Here is a 22,570-nt window from a genome sequence, read left to right on the forward strand (position 1 = left end):
AAGAGCTCTATTTTCATGTATCCAACAAATGTAAACACCTGGAGTTTGCTAAACGGCATAGGCACTTGGATTGGAGCTCTTTGGCCATGCACACCAGTGGTGGGTTTTCAAATCATATGTTATTTGTCACATGCTTTGTAAACAACAGGTGTAGACTAACAGTGAAATTCTTACTTATAGGTCATTTTCCAACAATGCAGAGTTAAAGATTAAGATAAAAAATTTTATAAAATAGAAATAGTGAATAAATGCGTGTGTCTGTGTGTGTGTGTGTGTGTGTGTGTGTGTGTGAGTGTGACGTCAGAATACATGTGTGTGTGGTATGTGTGTGTTATGTGTGTGTGGGCATAAGTAGTGTGTGTGTGTGTTGGGGTGTCAGTGTAATTATGTGTGTGTGTTTGGGTAGAGTTCAATGTGTGTGCATAGAGTCAGTGCACAACACAAGAGTTAGTGCTTGTTCAGCAGTCTTATGGCTTGGGGGTAGAAGCTGTTCAGGGTCCTGTTGGTTCTAGACTTGGTGCACTGGTAACGCTTGCTGTACGGTAGCAAAGAGAACAGTCTATACCTTGGCTGGAGTCTTTGACAATTTTTAGGGTCGTCCTCTGACACCACCTGGTATAGAGGTCCTGAATGGCAGGGAGCTCGGGCTCTAGTGATGTACTGGGCCGAACTCACTATCCTCTGTAGCGCCTTGTGGTCGGGTGCCTTGCAGTTGCCGTACCAAATGGTGATGCAGCCAGTCAAGATGCTCTCAATGGTGCAGCTGTAGAACTGTTTAAGGGCATCTCTTTGGCTTGTTGGGCATCCTCTCATACTGTTATGAGGTTCTACTGGCAAGACGTCACTGCACCTTCATTGGCGCATACTGTCCTCAGTGTCGGGACCTCTGAGGGTTGAAACGTTGAGACTACCTGGCATCGGAGCACATGTTTGCGATACAGGAGTTGCGCATATCCCACATGTGAGATATCAAAACAAATAATATCAGAGAACCTGGGTTACGCAAGTAACCTTACATTTCAACACCCACTGTCATATCCATTCATCTCTTCCAACTCCATAGATCCCCCTTCTCCCACCCATTATCATTCCATCTCCTAAGTTGTCATAATTATAAACCACTCCCCCACGGCTGTACTGGTGAGAGTGTTCTTACATCGTAGGGTCGAAGAGGGAATTGAAACCTCTCTGGCCTTTCAGCTGTGAATAGCAACGGTGGTGAAGTCCCTCAAACAAACTGTAGAGTGGAAAATAAAACTTAACTCTTATTGTGTAGAGCTCAGCTCCACCTGATAAAGTACAAAGGCCTAACTTGATCCGAATTTGACTGGCAAGCATTCATTGGTTTGGAAATGTGTACGCCCAAATCAAAACATACATGATAAAATAGTAGTGATCAAGTCTGATTGCATTGGCACAAAACTGATTCACAAGCTGATTTCCTCCCTGTGCCTTCTATACAAAGTTGAATGTCAAGGCCTTTCAAAACTGTTAACTTAAATGAAAATGAATGAACATATTTTCTGCAAGCATTTAAAAGAAGTCAAGTGTATTTTCTAATGTGCACATTTCTGGTGCTTTGCTGTGGTGCAGGCAGCCCTCCCCCACTTCCTCCATCTCTCTCTGAGCTGAGCTGTGGGTTGCTTAGACATGAAAATATCTCGCTATGAAGCCAGCAAGAACAATGTGGGTAACAAGTCGTTTTAGATATACCATAGTGAGCCTTTCTACAAAGGTCGTCAGGGCAAAGGGGAGGAGCTATGTTATGCTACTTTATAGCATAATCCAATCCATATAGTTTAATCTTACCTATGAGAATGCCTATATACAGCCTATATACAGTATAAACATACTATAAACATGCAAATACAGTATTTCCTGTTTTCAAGAAAAGGAAAAAGAAAGCTACTAAGAGTGACATACAGTATGTGTGAAGACTACAGTGCAGGTGTAGGCCTCGCACAGGAAATAACATGTTTTTTTCCCCAACAGGTACTTCCTGAAATAGTATTATCAGACAGTTGCACAATACCAATGCAGGTAAATTCACTGAGCAATGAATTAAAATAAATAATGCCATGTAGTGTGCTGTGGTATGTTGAGTTATTCTTTACATTTAGCATTCTTTCTAACAAATACTGTATATCTACATATATTTCAGGATGTTGTGTATCCCTTGAAATAATGTGAATTAATGTAAACATAACAGTTTTGAAAGCATAGGTTGTCCAATAAAAGTGGTCTCTTGGCACAACTTACCCCGGGTATGGGGTAAATAGAGCATAGGGACAGGGTAAGTTGAGCCGCCTTTCTGCATTTGAGGCTACTAAGCCCATGAAACTGCCCTGTGAGATTATTGATATGTTTAGCAAGCTCAGACTCCATGTCATCAGACAAGAGCGTGTGTGCCTCTATCTAGCCTCTTTGTCGAACAGGTACATGTTTGGTTTATTTTTTGTCATTGTACCTCTTCAGTGTCATTTCGATCAATGTTTTCATCTCTTGCTGCTGCTTGAATGGACTTCTTCCCTCCTCTCACTTCCTTGGCTGCTCTTTCAAGAACCTCAAAGTGGGCAAGACCCCTGCTTGTTTGACATTTGTATACACAAGGCATGATTGGGTCTGCTCTGTAACAGTAAAAATGCACTATCTTGAATTCATCTGCATGACAAATTGCAAAAATACTATACATTTTATGCATAAAATTGACAATGTAATCATCATTTGTATGGGGTATAATGAGCCATTGGCCCAACTTTCCCCTGGCCAAATGGCACAATTTCCCCCAGAGCAACCATTTTTACTGTATTAGCCCACACAGCTACGAAGATGCACTTTCACACTAGGTTTAGGATGTCATATTGTAGCTTATAGAGAACCTAACTGATGTATAAAACAGTATTTAAATGATCTACTTTGGTTTAGATACAAGCGTCAGGAAAACTTTAACACAATAAATGCATTTGACTTGTGAAAATCTTGCTTACCACTTTTTCCATGTGTTTTTTTCCTTCACAGACTCCATGAAATGATGACCTCTTCCTAAATATTTGGTCACATGATTAATTCTATGTAGAGTTTTCTAGAAACAAGGGGTGGCTCAACTAACCCTTTGGCACGACTTATTCAACCTCCACTGGTAAAACCAATAGACTTCTTTCACCTGACTGATCTCATCTGATATTCTTGTAACTATAACTAAGTTATATAAAATGAACTAGATGTGATATTTGTGAAGAGACATACACTCATCATGAACACTATCATAGTTTATCTCTCTTCCAATTGATTCTCATCATTGAATGTTTGTCAGTTTCTCTTTTCATTTTGCAACTGTGTTATTGACAATATAAAGCAGTCTAGATTACAGATGAGAGCATGGTTTCAAAAGCCAATGGAAGAGAGAAAGAAGGAGATAAGAGGGGATAACCGTGGTTTTACACGAAAAGGAACACGAGGTTGTAAAATTATTGGGGTGACAGTAGATGTGATTAGGGGGCTAAAGTCCTGAGAGGGCTATCAGTTTCCTAGTTGGTATATCAGTACGTTTACTTCATAAATTATTGTGTTTATGCACTAAAACCGTCTATTTTGACATGTATTGGCTCATTGACTTCCCTCCTTTGGCCTAATTTCCTACCAAGAAAGATGATCGAAGACATTTCTGAGGTTAAAGTTGGATATGGGGCTGTGAGAGAATAGGTCTTAAATAACCAGGGTGGATTCTGGATTCAAAATGGTTTGATTTCAAAATCAACTAATACATGTAGATTAGAGGATGATGTGTCTGTTGTGTGTTTCTTCGTATGCCTGATAGGCATTGCAAACTGCATCTGCAAGAGCGAAAGAGAGACGGAAGGAGAACAAGCGAGACGGAAGGAGAAGGAGAGAACGCCTGTGACTGTTAGACCTCTTCCTGTGGTTTGTACCACGTGGGCGGAGAGGTTTAAAAAGGAGACAACTTCTCCTTCATCATGCACTTCTTCTAGGGAGGGGAGAAGACACCACCTAGACCGCTGGACAAGCTCTTCACTTTTTGTAGAGACAAAGGGGTCTTCACTCAGGTACAGTATGAACATATTGTATTAGGTAAAAAATTATGTTATTTCGTTATGAGATGGAATAGAAATGGTCAAATTTAGGTAAGGAGAGATCATTCTAATGGGGGCCATTGTTACTAGTCCATTCACTCTCTACGACGCAAACATTTCTGAATGTGTTGATCAATGTGTGGGGGAAAAATGTATATAGTAATAGTGTGAAATCTTCATTCATTAATTTAAAAAGAAGAAACCATACCAAATGTTCACTGTAAAACAGAAATGGGGATAAATTCAAGACATTTTGGAGTTGTATTGTCTTTAGATTTTAAGTGAATAAAAAGTAGTTTACTATAACCAACAATCATATTTGCTGTAACATTGTTAGGAGAATCATTTTTACTTCACCTGTCTTCAGAGGGGAAAAAAGCGCACTCACGTAAGACAAAATGGCTTCCACCAGATAATGCCTCAATAGAATGATCTTAGCTGAGTACAATGGCGTTGGTATGTTGTCTGAACTGAACAATGCCATTGTACTGATCTAAGTTAGAGAAACTGACTCTGGGCACAGTTTGAGGGAAGGGGAGGTGTTGTCTTTCCCCTTCATTTCTACTAACTTTGATCAATGCTCAAACCTGTGCATTTTATTCTCTCTCAAATATGTGAAACTAACTGCATAATTCCTCATAACTATACAATTGTACATGACCATTACTCTATAGGAAGCTCTATAGCAATATTTAAAAAAATCTATGACGCTTTTTTATTTTATGACGTGTATATGGCTGTAAGTTGTTACAGTATGTCTGATATTTGTTTCAAACATTGTTCCCCCTGCTGCTGTCTTGGTTGGACCAGGTCTCTCTTGAAAAATGTAGTTTATCTCAATGAGAGGAACATGGATAAATAAATGGGCACCAGTGTTGAGGCAGGTGCAGGAGAAGAAGCGAAAGAAGCGGGAAAGGAAGACATTGGAGGAAGTACAGTGCAGTCATCCATAAAGTAGAAAGCACTACTAAACTCCTCACCAAAGTGTAGTGTTTCCTACTTTATGGATGAGTGTACTGTTGGCTACGGTGACAAAGACATAGCAACCAAAATGGCGCCTGAAGAGAGAGACTGTTCACATACAGGAAATGAGAAAAAGAGGAACCCGCTTTTTTTCACATAGTGGTGGTGTGCGCAACTCAGAGTGTCACCCCCTACAGTTCACATGGGCTGTGCACCCACCCAACACTGAACAAAGCTGGAAATACCTCATGCGTCTCCTTAAAAAAATGTTAGGCACTGAATGCGTTTTCGTATTACAATTCTGAACATTAAATGTTTTAAATGTCTCAAACTGTATAGATAGACTCATTTCCGTTGAACTGTAAATGGTCTGGTCCTTTAAAGAGGTCTTATCATTCTATGTTGTATCATTCTATGCTTTTGATTTAGAAATGTATGATGCATATTGATAAGTCTGTATTGGTAAGGGTATTGCAAAATTTGTGCTCAATAAAGAATGAAATAAAATTTGCATTTTTTGTATTTTCTATAACTATACTTTCATTTTGCATTTTTAACACCAAGTCAAAATCAAAATTCACATAATAATCCACAGCACAACTGCTTTTTATGTGAAAATATACTTTATTCCTGTAAAAAGATCCATATTGAAAGAAATCGCCACCATTTCAAGTCAACAAGTCCTCTGTGCACTACTTCTGAGTTATTGTTCCTCAATCAACAACACTGCCTCCACATGCAAAAAGACATCTGAAAAACAATATTAACAAAATCAAAACAAAAACATATTTACAGGTGAGCTTTTCCAAAATGGGTAATACAAGCCTTAAGATACAAAAGGTAAATCTTCCCCTTGTTTTCAAAAGAAAGCATACATACAGGTCAGGAAAGACAAAAAAAGTTCCATTCTCTGTATGAAAATATGATCATACCTTATAGTCCAAAGCCCCTTAGTGCCTCACTTACAGTAACTTACAGCTAGCTGTAAATTATAATACACATACACACAGACTCCTGAAACTCCATAATACTCCACACTTGGCTTCCACTGCATCAATAATCAATCAGATGACTAAAATATTGCAAACATAATGCCAAGTAACGTTAGACCTATACATAAATATGACGATAATAAATAAGGCCAAATATGGGTATAACATCATTATTATGCATGCAATCAATAAAGTAGTGTAAACAACATATTAAGACTAAACAGGTCTTGTAAGGCTAAATATTATATCAACTATATCAAAATGCTTGCTAAGGGTTAAGGTCCTATTTAGATAGCAGAGCAGGATAGATGTAGCCTATGTGGAGACAGACATGGGCAGTAGTAGTACGCTCCTAAAGCTTGCAATAACAATGAATGCTACTAGCTTTCTGACTACAGATTAGAGCAGGTAGGTAGGGGAACATTGGTCCATTAAAGGCTGTGAAGGAATACAAATATCCACTGTAAATGTTCAGCCACTTTAAAGTACAACCTGACACGTACAGTACAGTACTGATACCTTATCTCTGCTTTCTTACCAGGATTATTCAAGGCCAGCTCAAAAGTGGCGCAACCGATGTTTCCTCATTTTCTGCTATTCGTTATTGTCCCTTTTAATTTGTAACACTGATAGAACTATACAATTAAAATAATAAATAAATAAAACAAAGCATTCATAACATCAAAGAAACCAGATTTTCCTCCTCCAAAGTCTGGAGTCAGGTGTGCTTATACTCCGCCCTCTGCTGGGGCTAATCCAATGGGTCGCAAGCAATGTTCAGAATGTTGCAGATAGAACTGTGGCCTATAGAACATACATGTCTCACATAGGCTGTTATTAGGTAGAACATACATCTGTTCTATGCTGTATATTTCGAGCTATTTCACCCCTGGTGTTTCATGCTTGGTATCTCCTCGTTATAGTAACGGATAAAGCACCTAATGTTTTGGCAAGAATCTCCCTCTGCGGTTCAACAGACACATTTTAGTGAGACGAGGTGGCTCAACTGAGCAGAGCTGAGTGACTAAAACTAGTTGAACCTGAGAAATTATTAACATTTAACACCAGCCCTGTATTCAACACAACAAACAAATAAAACCAACTTATTACATTGACTAACTTCGTCTGTCATTTTGACACCTTCAGAAAACTATTACTGCATATTATACTGGATGGAGCAGCTGGATCAAACAATGCAGCTACAGTGCATGAGTTGGGTTGTTAACCATGGTAGAATAAAAATGAACACTTCCAAATGTTTTAGTGTTCATTGTCCTTACAACACTCCTAAAATGGAGGAAAATAAACATCTAACCCGAAAGAAAAAGGACAGACTCAAGACAGACCCTGGACTAAGACACTATACTATGACAGTACAGTGACAGGAAATTACCCCATACACGCCCAGACATGCACGCACACGCGCACGCGCACACACGCACACGCACACGCACACACACACACACACACACACACACACACACACACACACACACACACACACACACACACACACACACACGAGTATGAGTTCTGTGCGCCAACATTATACAGAAAGGCATAGATAGGTTTCAGTCTCGCTACCGTCAGTCTCGCTTTGTCTACACACTTCAGGAGGCCATAAGACCCATCCTTCCTCACACTAAAAACACAATTTACCAAACATACTCAACTTCAACACAAAGATCTAAAATAAATGACTTTATGGTTGTCAATCGTAATGAATGGACAGAGTTGTTGTTAAACTTCCATTCAGCTATACTGTAGTGAGCTCATAATGAGTGAAAGTGTACAATTAGCGTTAAAAACAATCCTAGTTAGTTTCAATACTTTTGATATGAGACAGAGAGGGACTCACTGACCAAACTGATGTTTAAAATACATCTATGTAGAATAGATTCCAGATCGGTCTGAAAAGTGACAGGGATGAGAAACAACAGCCAACAGATAAAGAGATGCTCTCTTCCATCCTCAGTTGAACTGACAGAGTTGGACCACAGACAGAGTTGGACCACGGATAGAGTTGGACCACGGATAGAGTCTAGAGCAGCATTTGAACATCACCTCTGCATTTGTATCTGATCAACTCAAAGCAAATCCAATCCTTCCAGAGATTACTTCCAGATTAACGTCAGGTACAAACCCTCACAGAGTGGAGTGGACTACTAATGGTTAACACGTATTAGGTAATTGGTGGGTATTTAGAGGCAGCCTGTAAGCACAGCACAGGTTAGGAGTTTAAATACTTCAACATGCTCATTAGCATGCTGTCAGTGATGCTGCCACATTTTATATATGACAATCCCTGCGTTTGAAATGGCACCCTATTCCCAAAGTAGTGCACAATGAAGGGAATAGGGTGCCATTTCGGATACAGACAAAATATGCTCCACCATATAAAGCTCGCCAGCTTGTAGTCGTAAAAAAACGGAAATTAGTTACCTTTTGTTTGTTCAACCATTCCTATGGGGAAAATTAATGGGGAAAAAACAGGGTTTTGGGATAAATAAATGCAGAAAATAATGTCTGAGGTTAACACAAGCTTAGGAGATCTTATACTTTCTGTTCTATGAGATAATAGCAGTCAGTTAACATAACCTTTATGAATTATGAAGCCTTTATGTGCTTTTTTTCCTAACATAAATGGTTGAAAGTTCACAAAAAGTGACATTAGCTGATGAAGATGAACTCATAAAAAAAACGTATAAGATCTCCTAAGCCTGTGTTTACCACAGATCCTATTTTCGACATTTATCCTAAAACCCTACAAAAACGTATTTAAAAGCAATAATCTCCTCATAGGCTTTGTCCTACGCACCATAGTGGAGTTAGTGCCTTAAAAAAAAAATCCATTACTATTGATCTCTATTGATAGCTGGTTTAGTAGTATTATCAAGAAAGCCCATTGAAGCGGTATATTTAGCTGTATAATATCGGCCAAGGACAAGTTAGTGTATCTGTAGTTACAGAACACTCCAACTAAATTAACATAGACTAAGACAACGAAGACTGATAACAAACATGTAAAAGTGCTTTCAATAAGGTGGGGTAAATGTCCCAAGTTTCAATCCTTCTTGCTGGATCCAAGCTTTTTGAAAAGCTTCTTCCCTTTGGAGAAGAAGCCTTTCTTTTTCTTGCCTGGTGGGGAGGCATCTGTCTGGTCTGTTTGTGAGGGGCTTTCTGGTGGAACGTGGGGTGGAGAGGTGCTGATTCTGGGGGCGGCTTGTCTTGGGGCTGGGTTGGGGTAGTATGCGCCTGGGCCAGGGTCCGTGGAGGGGTCTATCATGGCTGCTGCGGCGGATGGATTCAGGTCTAGGTGGTGGAGGTGTGTGTGGACTGGGCCAGTCAGCCCTGTCTGTAGGGGTGAATGTGGAACCTCCTCTGGTGTTGTCTGCTCCATGGAGGTGCTCGGGCTCACCTTGGGGAGGGAAACCCATGCAAACAGAGTATAAGAAAAGAAAACTTTCTGATCATCTGTTTCTTTATTGTTATAAGATTCTACTGAATCTGTCTATCCAAATAAAACTGTTAAGTAACATACTATCAACAACGCTCCTACTAAGAGTCAGTAATGTACATTGTACATGAACTGATTCAACTAACATCAACACGTAACAGAGAGAACATTTTACTCTCTAAAGCTAAACGTGTTAAAGATCAGGGAGTCTGAAAGTAATCATGGAGGCCAAGGGATACAGGAGAACGGTTGGGTAGGGAATGCATAAGCGGAGAACACCCAGATGTTCAGAAATCTCAACCCATCAACACACCACCCTGGGCCTGATCTCATGAACATGGGGACCCAAAAGACAGGACACTACACATACTAGTACTGGTACGGTAGGAAGGATAATGATAAAGAGTAGCACAAGGTGGAGGGAGTAGGGTGCACTAGTTACTAGCACTCTGCTGGGAGGGTGTTTCCGCCCCAGAGACACTTACGCTCAAGTCTTAAAGTGCACAGTTCGTTTTTGCTTCTGCAAAAGGCCATGCAGGAAACAGAAGGACAAAAGAAATGCAAAAACAGAACGGAAATTATAGAGACAACCAAAAAAAGACAAATGAATACAACGACTAAAAAAGCATAGATATGAAAACAAAATTAAAAGGGAATATTTTGGAAAATGGTCGATAATAAGTGCATAGAAAGATCGGCAGTCTTCTGCAACATCAAATGCTGTGTGGGGGATCCGCCTTCACAAAAGCAATTCACATTTTTCATGCTTCTATTTGTGCTTTGAGAGGCAACGGGCTAGAAACGTTTTTGGCAATTAGGCCATCATCAGTGTTTGGTCACAAAGTAGTTGGTGATGTACTGTACACATGTATCCACAGTGTCATAGGCGTAACCCGTACACAGACGCACCTGTAATTCTCTCCTGGGCTCTGCTAGAGGCGGAGGCTGAGGGTCAGGTGGTGGGGCTTTCCGAGGAGTCTCTGGGATAGCCTGCAGGAAGTTAGACGGGACCAGGCCTTTGTGTCCGTTCAGGTCGCCCTGGAAACACCCGCATACACATTAGACACCCACATCACATATAACCTTTACTGTAGTCAATCAAAAAAGACAGTCTTCATCAACTACAACTGTATTACTAGTACAAGAACAACTAATGTTACTACTATCTAATCCAACATCTTCCCTTGTCATTCAAATGGTCATGCCTTTAAAGTGTTGAAACGGTATCAAAAAGAGAGTGCTTACAACCTTCTCAGAGTTTTTGTTTACATGAGAGATAGCTGCATTGTTCTCTTTGGTGTATGCTTGTACACTTACATAGAAGAAGCCATCATCGTCCATGTCACCAAACACATAAATGACGTCCCCGGCACTGAAGGTCAGCTCAGCCTGCATAGGGCGATAGAGAAGACCAGATTCAGATTACCTTTATTATCCCACCAGGGGGAAAATAATTTGGTCATGTGCTTAAAAAGACGGTACATAAAACATGGAAACACAGAATCTACACAAATTAATTAATTGAAAGTGCTATAGCTACACATTTAAAGTGAAAGTGTAATTTGCTGTATACTTGAGGGACCAACAGACGATGCATTACACATATATCTCTGTTTTGACTTTCTTTTGAAGAAGTCTCTTTCCCCTTGTCCGGCTGCTGCTGTGACTGAGTTTTGAGTGAAAGGGATGAGTACTGTCCAATTATCCTCCCCGCCGTCTTGATCAAGCGCTGAAGCTTGATTTGGTCTTGCACTCACATGTTTCCAAACAGGCATATCATACCAAAAGACAGTACACTCCGCATAACAGATTTCTAGAACATTTGTAAGATATGGCGGTCGACATTAAAATGGTTAAGTTTGCGTAAAAAAAACATTCTCTGTTGCAATTTCTTCATCTTTGCAAAGGCACCGTCATTGTGGTCACTCTATCGACTGATTCCCCATTGATCTTCGTAGGGGGTGGTGGAGTTTTTTCCTTCTGATTTAGTTTTTTTAACGTTTATTTCAAGAACGCGCACCACTGGACGAACTCTGCCATTTCTCTGTCAAAACCTTGGAGAGGCTTGGTCTGGGTAGAGAAAACCCCAAAACTGCAAATTTTAAGTATTTGTGACCTGATTCAGGAAACTAGGCATATGTCGCAAGTCACGACTTCACAGGAGGGCTGTTTGAATGTAAAACATATTTTTTTTTATTGGCATAAATGCCTTCTCGAACATGTTTACTTTCATGTGCCTTAATATGAAACTTGTATGCCATCTGTAAATACGAATACAATTGTTAAATTACGAGCCTAGTTGGTTTAGCCACAGAAAAAGCGAGCAACATTCCTGCTAGCCATGATTGGCTGAGATAATGAGTGGGCTGGACATGCCGAGAGATGTGTTTGGATTGGTCTGCCGTATAGCACGCGTCTGTCTATTGGAGCTTTAAAAAAAATAAAAAGTATCGCGTAGTAAAACTGTATAAACCTAATGTCAAGTTAAAGTGTACTGTTAGCTAGCTAACATTGTCAAACTAAGGGCAACCATGCATGGAATCAGACAGGAGACGCTTCCAACCATGATGCATACTGGTAAGATGTCTAGCTAGCAAAATGTTCAGATATTACACATTTCTAATTTTGACAGAAAGTGGTTTCATTTCAAGTGTACTGTTAGCTAGCTAATGTTAGCTGGCTGGGTCGCTAGCTAACGTTGTGTATGATCTTACTCTTCATATCTCAGACACGTTTGCTTGACTAGTTAAAGCCATAGAACCTGGTTGGTTAGCTACCTGCAGATTGTTGCCAGCAGCACAGTTACAGTCACCAACGCTCTGGATAACATGAAATCTGCCTAACCAGCTCTGCTAGGGGGAGTAAAATGGTCAGAGTGGGGTGTTCTCTCATTATGTGTCTGGAAGTAGCTAACCAATGTTAGCCAGTTAGCTTGGGTGCTTGACTGTCGTTGTGAGATCAGAGCTTTCGGAACAACACTACTTATTGGCCAGAGCATCCAGTGTGCGCTCTGAATTTACGAATGGACAATCTGACAGCACAGTTGCAGTCACCAACGTTCTGGATAACATAACCGCCTAACCAGCTCTGCTAGGGCGAGTAATGTTCAGTGAGCTGTTCTCGCTCTCTTAGATGTCTGGAAGTAGCTGGAAAGTTAGTACAGAACGCAAGGATCAACCCTTTAAGAGATGAGTGGGGCTAAGGCTTAAGAGGGTGTGAACAATGCTGAATGGGTGTAGACAAAAAATGGCTCTCCATTAGTAATACCAAAAGATTGAGACAATTTTCTCAAAAGTGAGTTTACAAGTTGATCAACTTTCAAAGCAGAATTACTTTCCCATTGCTTCCTCAAATGCAGTGTATTATATACAATTTTGTAGCTCTGAGTTACTACTTTTATCCAATGTAAAAAAAAACTGAAATTCAAATGTTGCTACATAAGACCGAATTTGTGGGCTGAGTCAGAGGCTTGACAACCATTTGTGTACAGTGTGTACAGTATTGGTGAAAGTACGCAACCTTGAGGGGCTTCCGTATTAACCGTTCTAGATGTAGAGATGGCGGAGTTAAACTTCACTTGTTGAGTACAGTTCACAAGGAAACTATTAATCCACTTGATCAGTAAAGAGTTGACACCCAAATTCACCAGATTATCCACCAGTAGGTGTGGTTGGATGGTGTTAAACGCGCTACTGAAGTCAATGAATAACATTTTCTCTAGGGTATTTTCCTTTTCTTAATGTTTGTAGATATTGTTCAACATGACCAGTAACGCATCATCAACACCCCTGGAGACACGGTAGGCAAATTGGTTTGGATCTAATTGGGATGAGAGACCACAGAGAATTTGTTTTTTCAAAAAATGTCATAGGTCAAGATGTCAAGGCTGTCAAGGGCGTAAATCGTTATTTTCTTTTGGCATGTTGTTTTTAACTACTGGGACAATCAGCAACTTCTTCCATAAGTCTGGAATTATCCCACTGTCCAGTGACAGCTGGAACAGCTTCTGGAACGGTAATGCGAGCTGGTCTGCACATGCCTGAAGTGCCTTGTTGCTAACGCCGTCTGGACCATATGATTTTTGTGGGTTGACACGTTGAAAGTTTTGCTTGACGTCATTCATAGAGATCTGTAAATCAACAGCTGGTATGCTGTCTATACTGTCAAAGGACACTTTCCTCTGCGATGTAAAATCACACGTCAAACCTATAATAGAAACTGTTCAAATAATTTGCAAAAAGTAAGATCATTTGGCGGTCATAGAATGTTATTGGTTTGTAGCCTGTGATGGTTTGTAGCCCTTGCCAGGCTTTCCTACTGTTCTTGAAAAGGTTTTCTAATTTGTCTTTGTAGGCTGCCTTGCACTTCTTGATTTTGCTTTTGAGTTGCCTCTGAAGATTTTTCCTTTCCCCTTTACTGCCACCAGATTTAAACACTTGTTTTTTTCTGATTGAGGAGCTCTTTTAATTCCAGAGTTACCCACAATGTATTATTGTGGAACATGTTGACTTTCTTTTTGGGAATAACGAGATCCTCACAGAAACGAATGTACTCAGAGACAGTATCCCTTCCAGGTCATCGGCGCTGTCCAGTGGACTCAAAACAGTCCTGCAGGGCTTCAGTAGCTTCACGAGTCCAGCTTTCAATCTCCACCTTTTTAGCCTTCTCTCACTGCAAACACGGTTTGTAGACTGGGATGAGCTGAACCCCCAAGATTGGGTAGTGCCTTGAAAAAATACGCACCTGGGATGTTACCATAACAGAGGTCCAGACAGGCTTCATTTTGGGTAGAACATGTAACATATTGATGGTAAATGTTCAGAAAGAATGCACATGTAACATTTTCCGACAATTAGCTTTACTGCTTCAGGTGACTCTGTCTCGCGCTGGGATACATGTTTATGGATCAAGCCATGGATCAAGTTGGCAGCTATTTGGGTGTCAATGGTTACAATAGGACTACAGTAGGCAGTACCCTCGTTAAGTTACAGTTTTAACAGTTGTCAAGTAGGCTACTGTGGCTATTTGATCATAATGTAGGCCAACCAGAGTGGCCTATCATCAAAAACAATGGAAAAAATTTATCACATAACATTTTAACATGGAAATAGCTGTTCTATTATTCAGCCTACAGTAGCAGCCAATGTGTGGTGTTCAATGTAGGCCTACATTCCATGAGACTTGTTATCTGTTTATCCACTTGTCCTTCAGACAAGGTGACTGAACATTTTGTGTTGTTTGATGCAAGAAACCACTTTATAAAATATAACGCATCGTTATTCCCATACCATTATTACAGAGAATCAGACAGATTATGCTACACTCTGCCTATTGGCTACTTAGCTTATTCAAGCCTGTCTCAAAGACAAAAAACAGCTCTTTACCTAACTTTTCAAAGATGGCTAGAAATGCACGTTTTGTGTTCTTGTAGGAAGCAATCACTCCCCCGTTGCAGGGGAGTGATCTATAACTGTGCTAATAACTCACTAACTAGCAAATGATATGAACAAATGTGCACACGTTGCTACATGTAGCTCTCGCTTTGATCTCTAAACAAGCACATCCACTCACGACTGCTCATGCTATAAACACAGTCCAGTTCAAAGTGAATGGCACAGATCAATATATGGCAATGGTCTGTTTGCATATAGGCCTACTGCAGCTCTGATTGGTTATGGCACACTGGTCTGTAGAATACGGGCCTGAGTTGTGCTTGTCAATGCAATAGAATCCTACTCCAATGTGCTTTGCCTACAACAAAACCTCTTGCATAGTTAGTTTTGCATACTAAGTCTTGCATATTTCATTTTGTTTCGGTACTGTATTCAAAGTGGCTAATATTGCATTTATTCGATCACATTTCCCACAGTAAAAGGAAATATTGATAGGTGTTGGCACACAATATTGATAGTGTGCCAACTAACAGGGAAAACTCTAGAAAGTTGAGTGAAGTTCAATCTTCTGCTTCTCAGCATCAACTGATCTTTCTTCTGCACGGCAGTTTCGGGGAACATTGCAAACAATAGAACATTATAGTTACAGCTTTATTGTCAATTGAATCAGAAATGTGTACTTTGCTCTCTTTTAAAAATGTTACTATAACACAAGCCTTTTTTGTTACAGAGACGATTATGTCGCTTACCTCAATGTCAGCGTTGGGAGAACTCTCTCGAGGGTCGTAGTCAAAGATGGCCTTCATCCTGCGAGGAACAGGCCCTGTTGGGTTCGCCATCGCAACACCAGACTGGCTGGGATCTGTCGATCCAACACAGAAATACAGAGTCAAATTTCGGACCAGATGTTTTACAATTTCTGAGTGGCACACCCTGTTCATTTGAACCTCCATGTCAGCATGCAGTTCATAGTAACTCAGAATCATGCAGTGCACAGCTAGCTTCAATCCATCACAGGGAAAACCAAGATTAAAAGATTAACAATAGCAGTGGCTAGCTTTGATGATGATGTTTTTGGCCCATTTCCTTGCAGGCAAGCAAGATGGTGAGGGTCACATAAGAGTCACGCCAGTTTAGCCTGTTTTCACTCGACAGTTAGTGAACTGTAAGTGCAAAACACGAAAAGACATGAGAGTTCATGTAGTGATGTCACTTAGAAAATAAAATGAAACAGGGTTAGGAGGGTAATGGAGATGGAGAAGAGGGAAATGCATTTAAGGAGATCATCATCATCATTATCACCAGGCAAGCAGACAATGTTTCCCCTAAGTTTTATTTCCAGCAGCGGTGGCAGAAGTAGCGAGAAGGGGGTGAGGGGGGAAAATCAAGGACAGTTTAATTTAATTTTAATGACATCACCAGCCAAGTCTATATTAACCCCAAAAATGATTTAGCTAGTGTAACGTTACTGTATTTTAGCTAACAATTATTACAGTGCATTCGGAAAGTATTTCTGACCCCTTAACTTTTTCCACATTTTGTTAAAGCCTTATTCTCAAATGGATTAAATATCCCCCCCCCCCCTCAATCTACCTACAATATCCCATAATGACAAAGCAAAAACAGGTTATTACAAATGTTTGCAAATGTATATAAAAAAAAAACCGGAAATATCACATAAGTATTCAGACCCTTTACTCAGTACTTTGTTGAAGCACCTTTGGCAGCGATTACAGCCTCGAGTCTTCTTGGGTATGACGCTACAAGCTTGGCACACCTGTATTTGGGGAGTTTCTCCCATTCTTCTCTGCAGATCCTCTCAAGCTCTGTCAAGTTGGATGGGGAGCGTAGCTGCACAGCTATTTTCAGGTCTCTCCAGAGATTTGATGGGGTTCAAGTTCCTCATGGTTAGAGTCCTTTAGGTGTCTTTTGGCAAACTCCTAGCGGGCTGTCATGTGCCTTTTACTGAGGACTGGCTTCCCTCTGGTCACTCTACCATAAAGGCCTGATTGTTGGAGTGCTGCAGAGATGGTTGTCCTTCTGGAAGGTTCTCCCATCTTCAAGAGGAACTCTGGTGCTCTGTCAGAGTGACCAGCAGGGTTCTTGGTCACCTCCCTGACGAAGGCTCTTCTCCCGCGATTGCTTAGTTTGGCCTGGCGGCCAGCTCTAGCAAAGTATTGGTGGTTCCAAACTTCTTCCATTAAAGAATGATGGAGGCCACTGTGTTCTTGGGAACCTTCAATGCGCCATAATTTTTTTGGTACACTTCCCCAGAACTGTACATCGACACAATCCTGTTTCAAAGCTCTACGGACAATTCCTTCAACCTCATGGCTTGGATTTTGCTCTGACATGCATTGTCAACTGTGGGACCTTATAGACAGCTGTGTGCCTTTCCAAATCATGTCAAAATAATTTAATTTACCATAGGTGGACTTCAATCAAGTTGTAAAAATATCTCAAGGATGATCAATGCAAACAGGATGCACCTGAGCTCAATTTCGAGTCTCATAGCAAAGGGTTTGAATACTTATGTAAATAATCTTTTTTTTTTTTTTTTTAATCAATTTGTCTGAATACTTTCCGAATGCACTGTACATACATCTATTAACAGAGTTGGCTCCACTTCCAGGATTACAAGCTATCTAGCTAGTTACCTTGAAGGTTTTTCGGATGACCTGATGAGAATCTGAGGAAGAGCTGTAACTTGATGTCATTCTGATGTTGAAAGCTTGTCTCGGTAGAAATGTTAATTATTTGTATTATTCTTATTGGGAGTGGCGGTACGCCACTGCTAAATTAATATAGGAGAAACACAGACAGTCCTTGGTAACAGCAGGATAAGGCTAATATCTGCCTGATAGAATGATGCAGTAAATCAGAGACAGATTTAGAGAGGTCGGATGTTAATGATGTCATCAAGTGTAATGCATGAGTCGTTCCACGAAATGAGTCCCTTTTGAGTCCTTTTGATATTGTAAGTAGAAATTGTGCACCAATATTGAATGTTAAAAGATGGTTATATATTAAATGAAGTGTCCTGTAATATAGGCCACATGGAACATTCGATAAATCAGATATTTTATATGAATTAAGACTTTCTAGTGCCAAATTCAGCATTTTGACGTGCCCCTCGGCAGCCCGTTACTTCTAGGAATATTTTAACCCACTTAACCATAAAATTTCTCCAAGTTTTCACAATCACTGTAAAGCCCTATTGTTTGGAAGCTACGGAAATGCTTTTATTAATGTCTACATTTGTATGACAAGCATTTTCCATTACAGACATCTTAATGCACACTTTTAAATTCTTATCAAATGAACTGAAAATAACAATTACAAAAAATATATATAAAAACAATATTTTTCCATAAAATATATATATTTTTAGGGATGCATGATATATCGGTGAACATATCGTAATTGTCCGATATTAGCTAAAAATGCCAACATCGGTATCTAGTTTAACACCGATGTTAAAAACCGATGTCAAAGCTGCCATGCATACCTATATTATGTAGGTACATGACGTAATGACGCCACGTAAAATTTTGCGCTACACTTGCAACACAGCATTCCTAACCTAGCCCACAATGTCTGCTGTGTGGATCAAGCAGTCAACAAGTCGAGCAGTCATATGAAAGAGTAAGACAATTTCAGCGAGACAACTCAAAGGCGAAATCCATTAAAGCCAAGATAATGGAATTCATTGCCCTTGACAATCAACCGTTCTCTGTCGTGGGTGCTATTGGCTTTCGCCGACTGGTCGAGCGCCGGTACACACTACCAAGTGCGCTATTTTTCAGATGTTGCCCTAACGGAGTTACACAGTAATAGCATCACTGCTATTAGCTTCACAACATACATACTATGGAACGCCGTTTGGGTCTTTGTGTGTCAAAAAAGATACAGTAGCACTGTCAAAGCTGTACAAAAAAAGTCTGCAAACAAGCAAATACCGGTCACGAACGATGTGTTTACAATACCACGTTGGTAATAAAGCATAATTTGTTCGACAGCAACTTCTGGGGTACCTAGCTAGCACCAATACAACCAGCCTGAAAACAATGACCAGTAGAAACTGGAGTCATGTTCATTATTCTTAGCAATGATTTAAGAATCCTTGTAAGTATTAGCTAGGTTGCCACTTGTTGTTCGCCTACTGAAATTGAAATTCAGTTCATGGAACAAAATAGCTAGCCAGCTACTTAACCCTGTTGCCCAAAGCTAACGTTATAAGCAGCCAGCTAGCTTCATCTGGCTAGTGAGGCTCGACCGGACCGGGTTATGTGTTGTGAAGCTAGCCACAATAAGGATTAGGGACAATAGTGGAATTTGTCATTGACAGTGATACAAATGAATACAAATAGTAGAATTATGCCATACTTTTATTTTGAAGGCTAACCGCAAAGTCCACTATTGTGGCTAATACTTACTGTGGCTAGCTTACTGTGGATGGGTCCGACCACCATTAATCAAATAAGAACTGTCTTATAAATTAGTTTTTTTTTTAGATGATGACACCTAGCTATGTAGCTAGCTAACTACAGCTACTGAAACAGATTGTCATTTTGATATGTTTTTGGGGAAAAACAGTGTTTGCATCCATAAGCTAGGCACTGCAGGTGCGTGAGACAACTTTACCAGCATCATAGCATACGTATCGATGAATCGTTGTGACATATGAAATACGAGTGATAGTGTAATCAATGTGTAATAACTATGTAAAAAACGTACGAATGCGTTGAGTTATTATGTGACGTGCAGTTATATTCAGATCCTGATTGGTCAACAAGCTTATTTGACACGTCAAATAGTGTTATTTTGACACGTCAAATAGTGTTATTTTGACACGCAAAGACCCAAGCGGCGTTCCATAGAAATCCTGGTTGAGAATGAAACGACTGAAGAAATGAACAACGAAACAGCACAGCAAGTAAGTGAAAGAAATAGGTTTTGAATATGTTTTACTGGTAATGGGGACATACATAAATGGCAACAATTTTTGGGGGGGTGGTCAGTGTGGTGTGTAACCTTTATTTAACTTGGCAAGTCAGTTAAGATCAAATTCTTATTTACAATGACGGCCTACTCCGGCCAAACCCGGACGACGCTAGGCCAATTGTGCGCTGCCCTATGGGACTTCCAATCACGGCCGGATGTGATAGAGCCTGGATTCGAACCAGGGACTGTAGTGACGCCTCTTACACTGAGATGCAGTGCCTTAGACCGCTGCGTCCATGTGTGTGTGTTAAGCATTCTAGTACAGTTAAATAGTTAAGGCCCCTAAAATCTTAAATATCGGTTATCGATACTGGCCAAAAATGTAATATCGGTGCCTCAATATATTTTACTAATGTTACTGCACCACAACAACAAATACATACTTAAATATACTGACCAAAAATATAAACACAAGATGCAACACTTAAGATTTTACATCAGTCAATTGAAATAAATTCATTAGGCCCTAATCTATGGATTTCACATGACTAGGAATACAGATATGCATCTGTTGGTCACAGATACCTTAAAAAAAAGTAGGGGCGTAGATCAGAAAACCAGTCAGTATCTGCTGTGAACACCATTTGCCTCATGCAGCGCGACATCTCCTTCGCATAGAGTTGATCAGGCTGTTGATTGTGGCCTGTGGAATGTTGTCCCATACCTCTTCAATGGCTGTTTGAAATTGCTGGATATTGGCGGGAACTGGAACACATGGTTATAGAGTGAGTATGCAGGCCATGGGAAAACTGGGACATTTTCAGCTTCCAGGAATTGTGTACGGATGGGGCCGTGCATTACCATGCTGAAACACGAAGTGATGGCGGCACAACAATGGGCCTTAGGATCTCATTACGGTATCACTGTGCATTTAAATTCCCATCGATAAAAGGCAATTGTGTTTGTTGTCCGTAGCTTATGCCTGCCAATACCATAACCCCATCATCACTATGGGGCACTCTGTTCAGTGTTGACATCAGCAAACCGCTCGCCCACACGACGCCATACACGTGGTCTGCAGTTGTGAGGCCGGTTGGACGTACTGTCAAATTCTTTAAAACAACGTTGGAGGCGGCTTATGGTAGAGAAATTAACATTAAATTCTCTGGCAACAGTTCTGGTGGACAATTCTGCAGTCAACAGACCAATTGCCAATTCTGGCATTGTGTTGTGTGACAAAACTGCACATTTTAGAGTGGCCTTTTGTTGTCTCCAGCACAAGGTCCACCTGTGTAATGATCATGCTGTTTAATCAGTCTCTTGATATGCCACACCAGTCAGGTGGATGGATTATTTTGGCAAAGGAGAATTGCTCACTAACAGCGATGTAAACAGATTTGGGCAATTTCTGGAATATTTTATTTCAGCTCATGAAACATGGGACCAACAGTTTACATGTTGCATTTAAATTTTTGTTCATTGTACATAGAATTTTGTCCTTGAAACATTTTATTGAAATACTGTAGAATTCCACTCCTTCTGAGGAGTGCTAATATAGCGGCCAGTGGCTTCAAGCTTCTCATTGGCCATTACATAGCATCAGCAATCCACGGTTTATACACATTATTGGTGTAGAAGCAGGTGAGCTGGTTCTCTCCTTTTGGACATTTCCTGGTGTTTTGGTCAAGCATAAGACATCAACCCTGTTACCCATAGATAGACAGGCTAGACATGTTATAACAACTTACATTTTTTTGTGATTCCTGTTACACATAACAATATTCTATTTCCCCTGACGCAAGGCGATTTCTGGCTGATTTAAGATGAAAGATGATGGTCAACTATATTACTTTATTTGACACTTACTATAGTAATGGGAAAACATGTTTTTTATTGAACATGTGCTCTTGGTGGCAGAATGTAAACATTTGGTAAAAAGTTACACTACCCAAAAGGTACTCATTTCGTGGATCGACTCAAATTCATGTATCAGGTGGAGGCTAGAGAAAGGTTTAGAGAGGTCTCATAATGATGATGTCATGTGTATCTTGTCTAATACATGCAGGTTTCCAGTCGATGCTAGAGCGGGCGTCCCTTCATGCTTGTGAGGCAGAGAGAGAGAGCCAATGATGGATACATTACAAACCTTGACTGGAGGATTCTAAGCTATCCTCCCACATTGCAGTAGACTCAACTGGAAGAGTAGATCGGGACGGGAGTGGGGTAGGGTAGGGTGGGGAGAGAGAAGCAGGTTAAAGCATTTCACTCTGGTCCTAATTGGCTCTGACACATTCAGTAGTACAACCAAACCAAAACGTAGAAACCAAAGCCAACCCTAGAGAGAGCAGCCTGAGGCCAGATATGATATCAGACAGTCACACAAGAGTAGACAGAGGCACAGATAGATGGAGGAGATCAGAGGGGATGCTGAAGAGTGGGACCGCACTGAAACTATGGCAACAACTATATCCAAATGCTTTAACCATGCATATAAGTGCAAGTGCATTAATAAAAGTGTTAGTCCTAATTTTCAACAACAAAAAAACGACCTACTACATCTCAGTCTATAGCAGATCATTATAACGTTCTGTATATTTAATACTGTGAATCCACAAATCCCCTCTGGTCAGTGAGCAAGAAGGAGTGTGATAGAGAGAGAGAGAAAAAAAGGCAGACCAAAGGAAGAGTGGGCAAGAGGGAAGGAGAAAAGAGAGAGAGAAAGCCAGTCAG

At 40.4% G+C, this 22,570-nt stretch overlaps 1 protein-coding gene and 1 long non-coding RNA gene across 8 annotated transcripts in view; one reads left to right on the forward strand and one right to left on the reverse strand.

Annotated features, from left to right (window-relative positions):
• Nucleotides 1-3,974: 3,974 nt before the first annotated feature.
• On the forward strand, nucleotides 3,975-5,565 carry LOC139582886 (uncharacterized). Its single transcript, XR_011676439.1, has 2 exons — nucleotides 3,975-4,064; nucleotides 4,902-5,565. It is a non-coding gene; the product is annotated as an uncharacterized lncRNA (long non-coding RNA).
• Nucleotides 5,566-5,658: 93 nt separating this feature from the next.
• LOC139582855 (peripheral-type benzodiazepine receptor-associated protein 1-like) overlaps nucleotides 5,659-22,570 on the reverse strand; it is a 194,116-nt gene continuing 177,204 nt past the window's right edge. For 6 of the 7 annotated variants that reach the window (XM_071413257.1, XM_071413247.1, XM_071413266.1 and 3 more), the window contains 5 exons: nucleotides 21,987-22,034; nucleotides 15,646-15,758; nucleotides 10,821-10,892; nucleotides 10,413-10,541; nucleotides 5,659-9,464 (listed from right to left, as the gene is read on the reverse strand). In XM_071413257.1, the coding sequence (XP_071269358.1) occupies nucleotides 9,111-9,464; nucleotides 10,413-10,541; nucleotides 10,821-10,892; nucleotides 15,646-15,758; nucleotides 21,987-22,034 (716 nt within the window). In that variant the 3' untranslated portion in view covers nucleotides 5,659-9,110. The remainder of the gene's footprint in view (nucleotides 9,465-10,412; nucleotides 10,542-10,820; nucleotides 10,893-15,645; nucleotides 15,759-21,986; nucleotides 22,035-22,570) is intronic. The other variant, XM_071413283.1, reaches the window with a different exon arrangement.

Source organism: Salvelinus alpinus, chromosome 1 (assembly GCF_045679555.1).
Source record: "Salvelinus alpinus chromosome 1, SLU_Salpinus.1, whole genome shotgun sequence".
Taxonomy (NCBI): domain Eukaryota; kingdom Metazoa; phylum Chordata; class Actinopteri; order Salmoniformes; family Salmonidae; genus Salvelinus; species Salvelinus alpinus.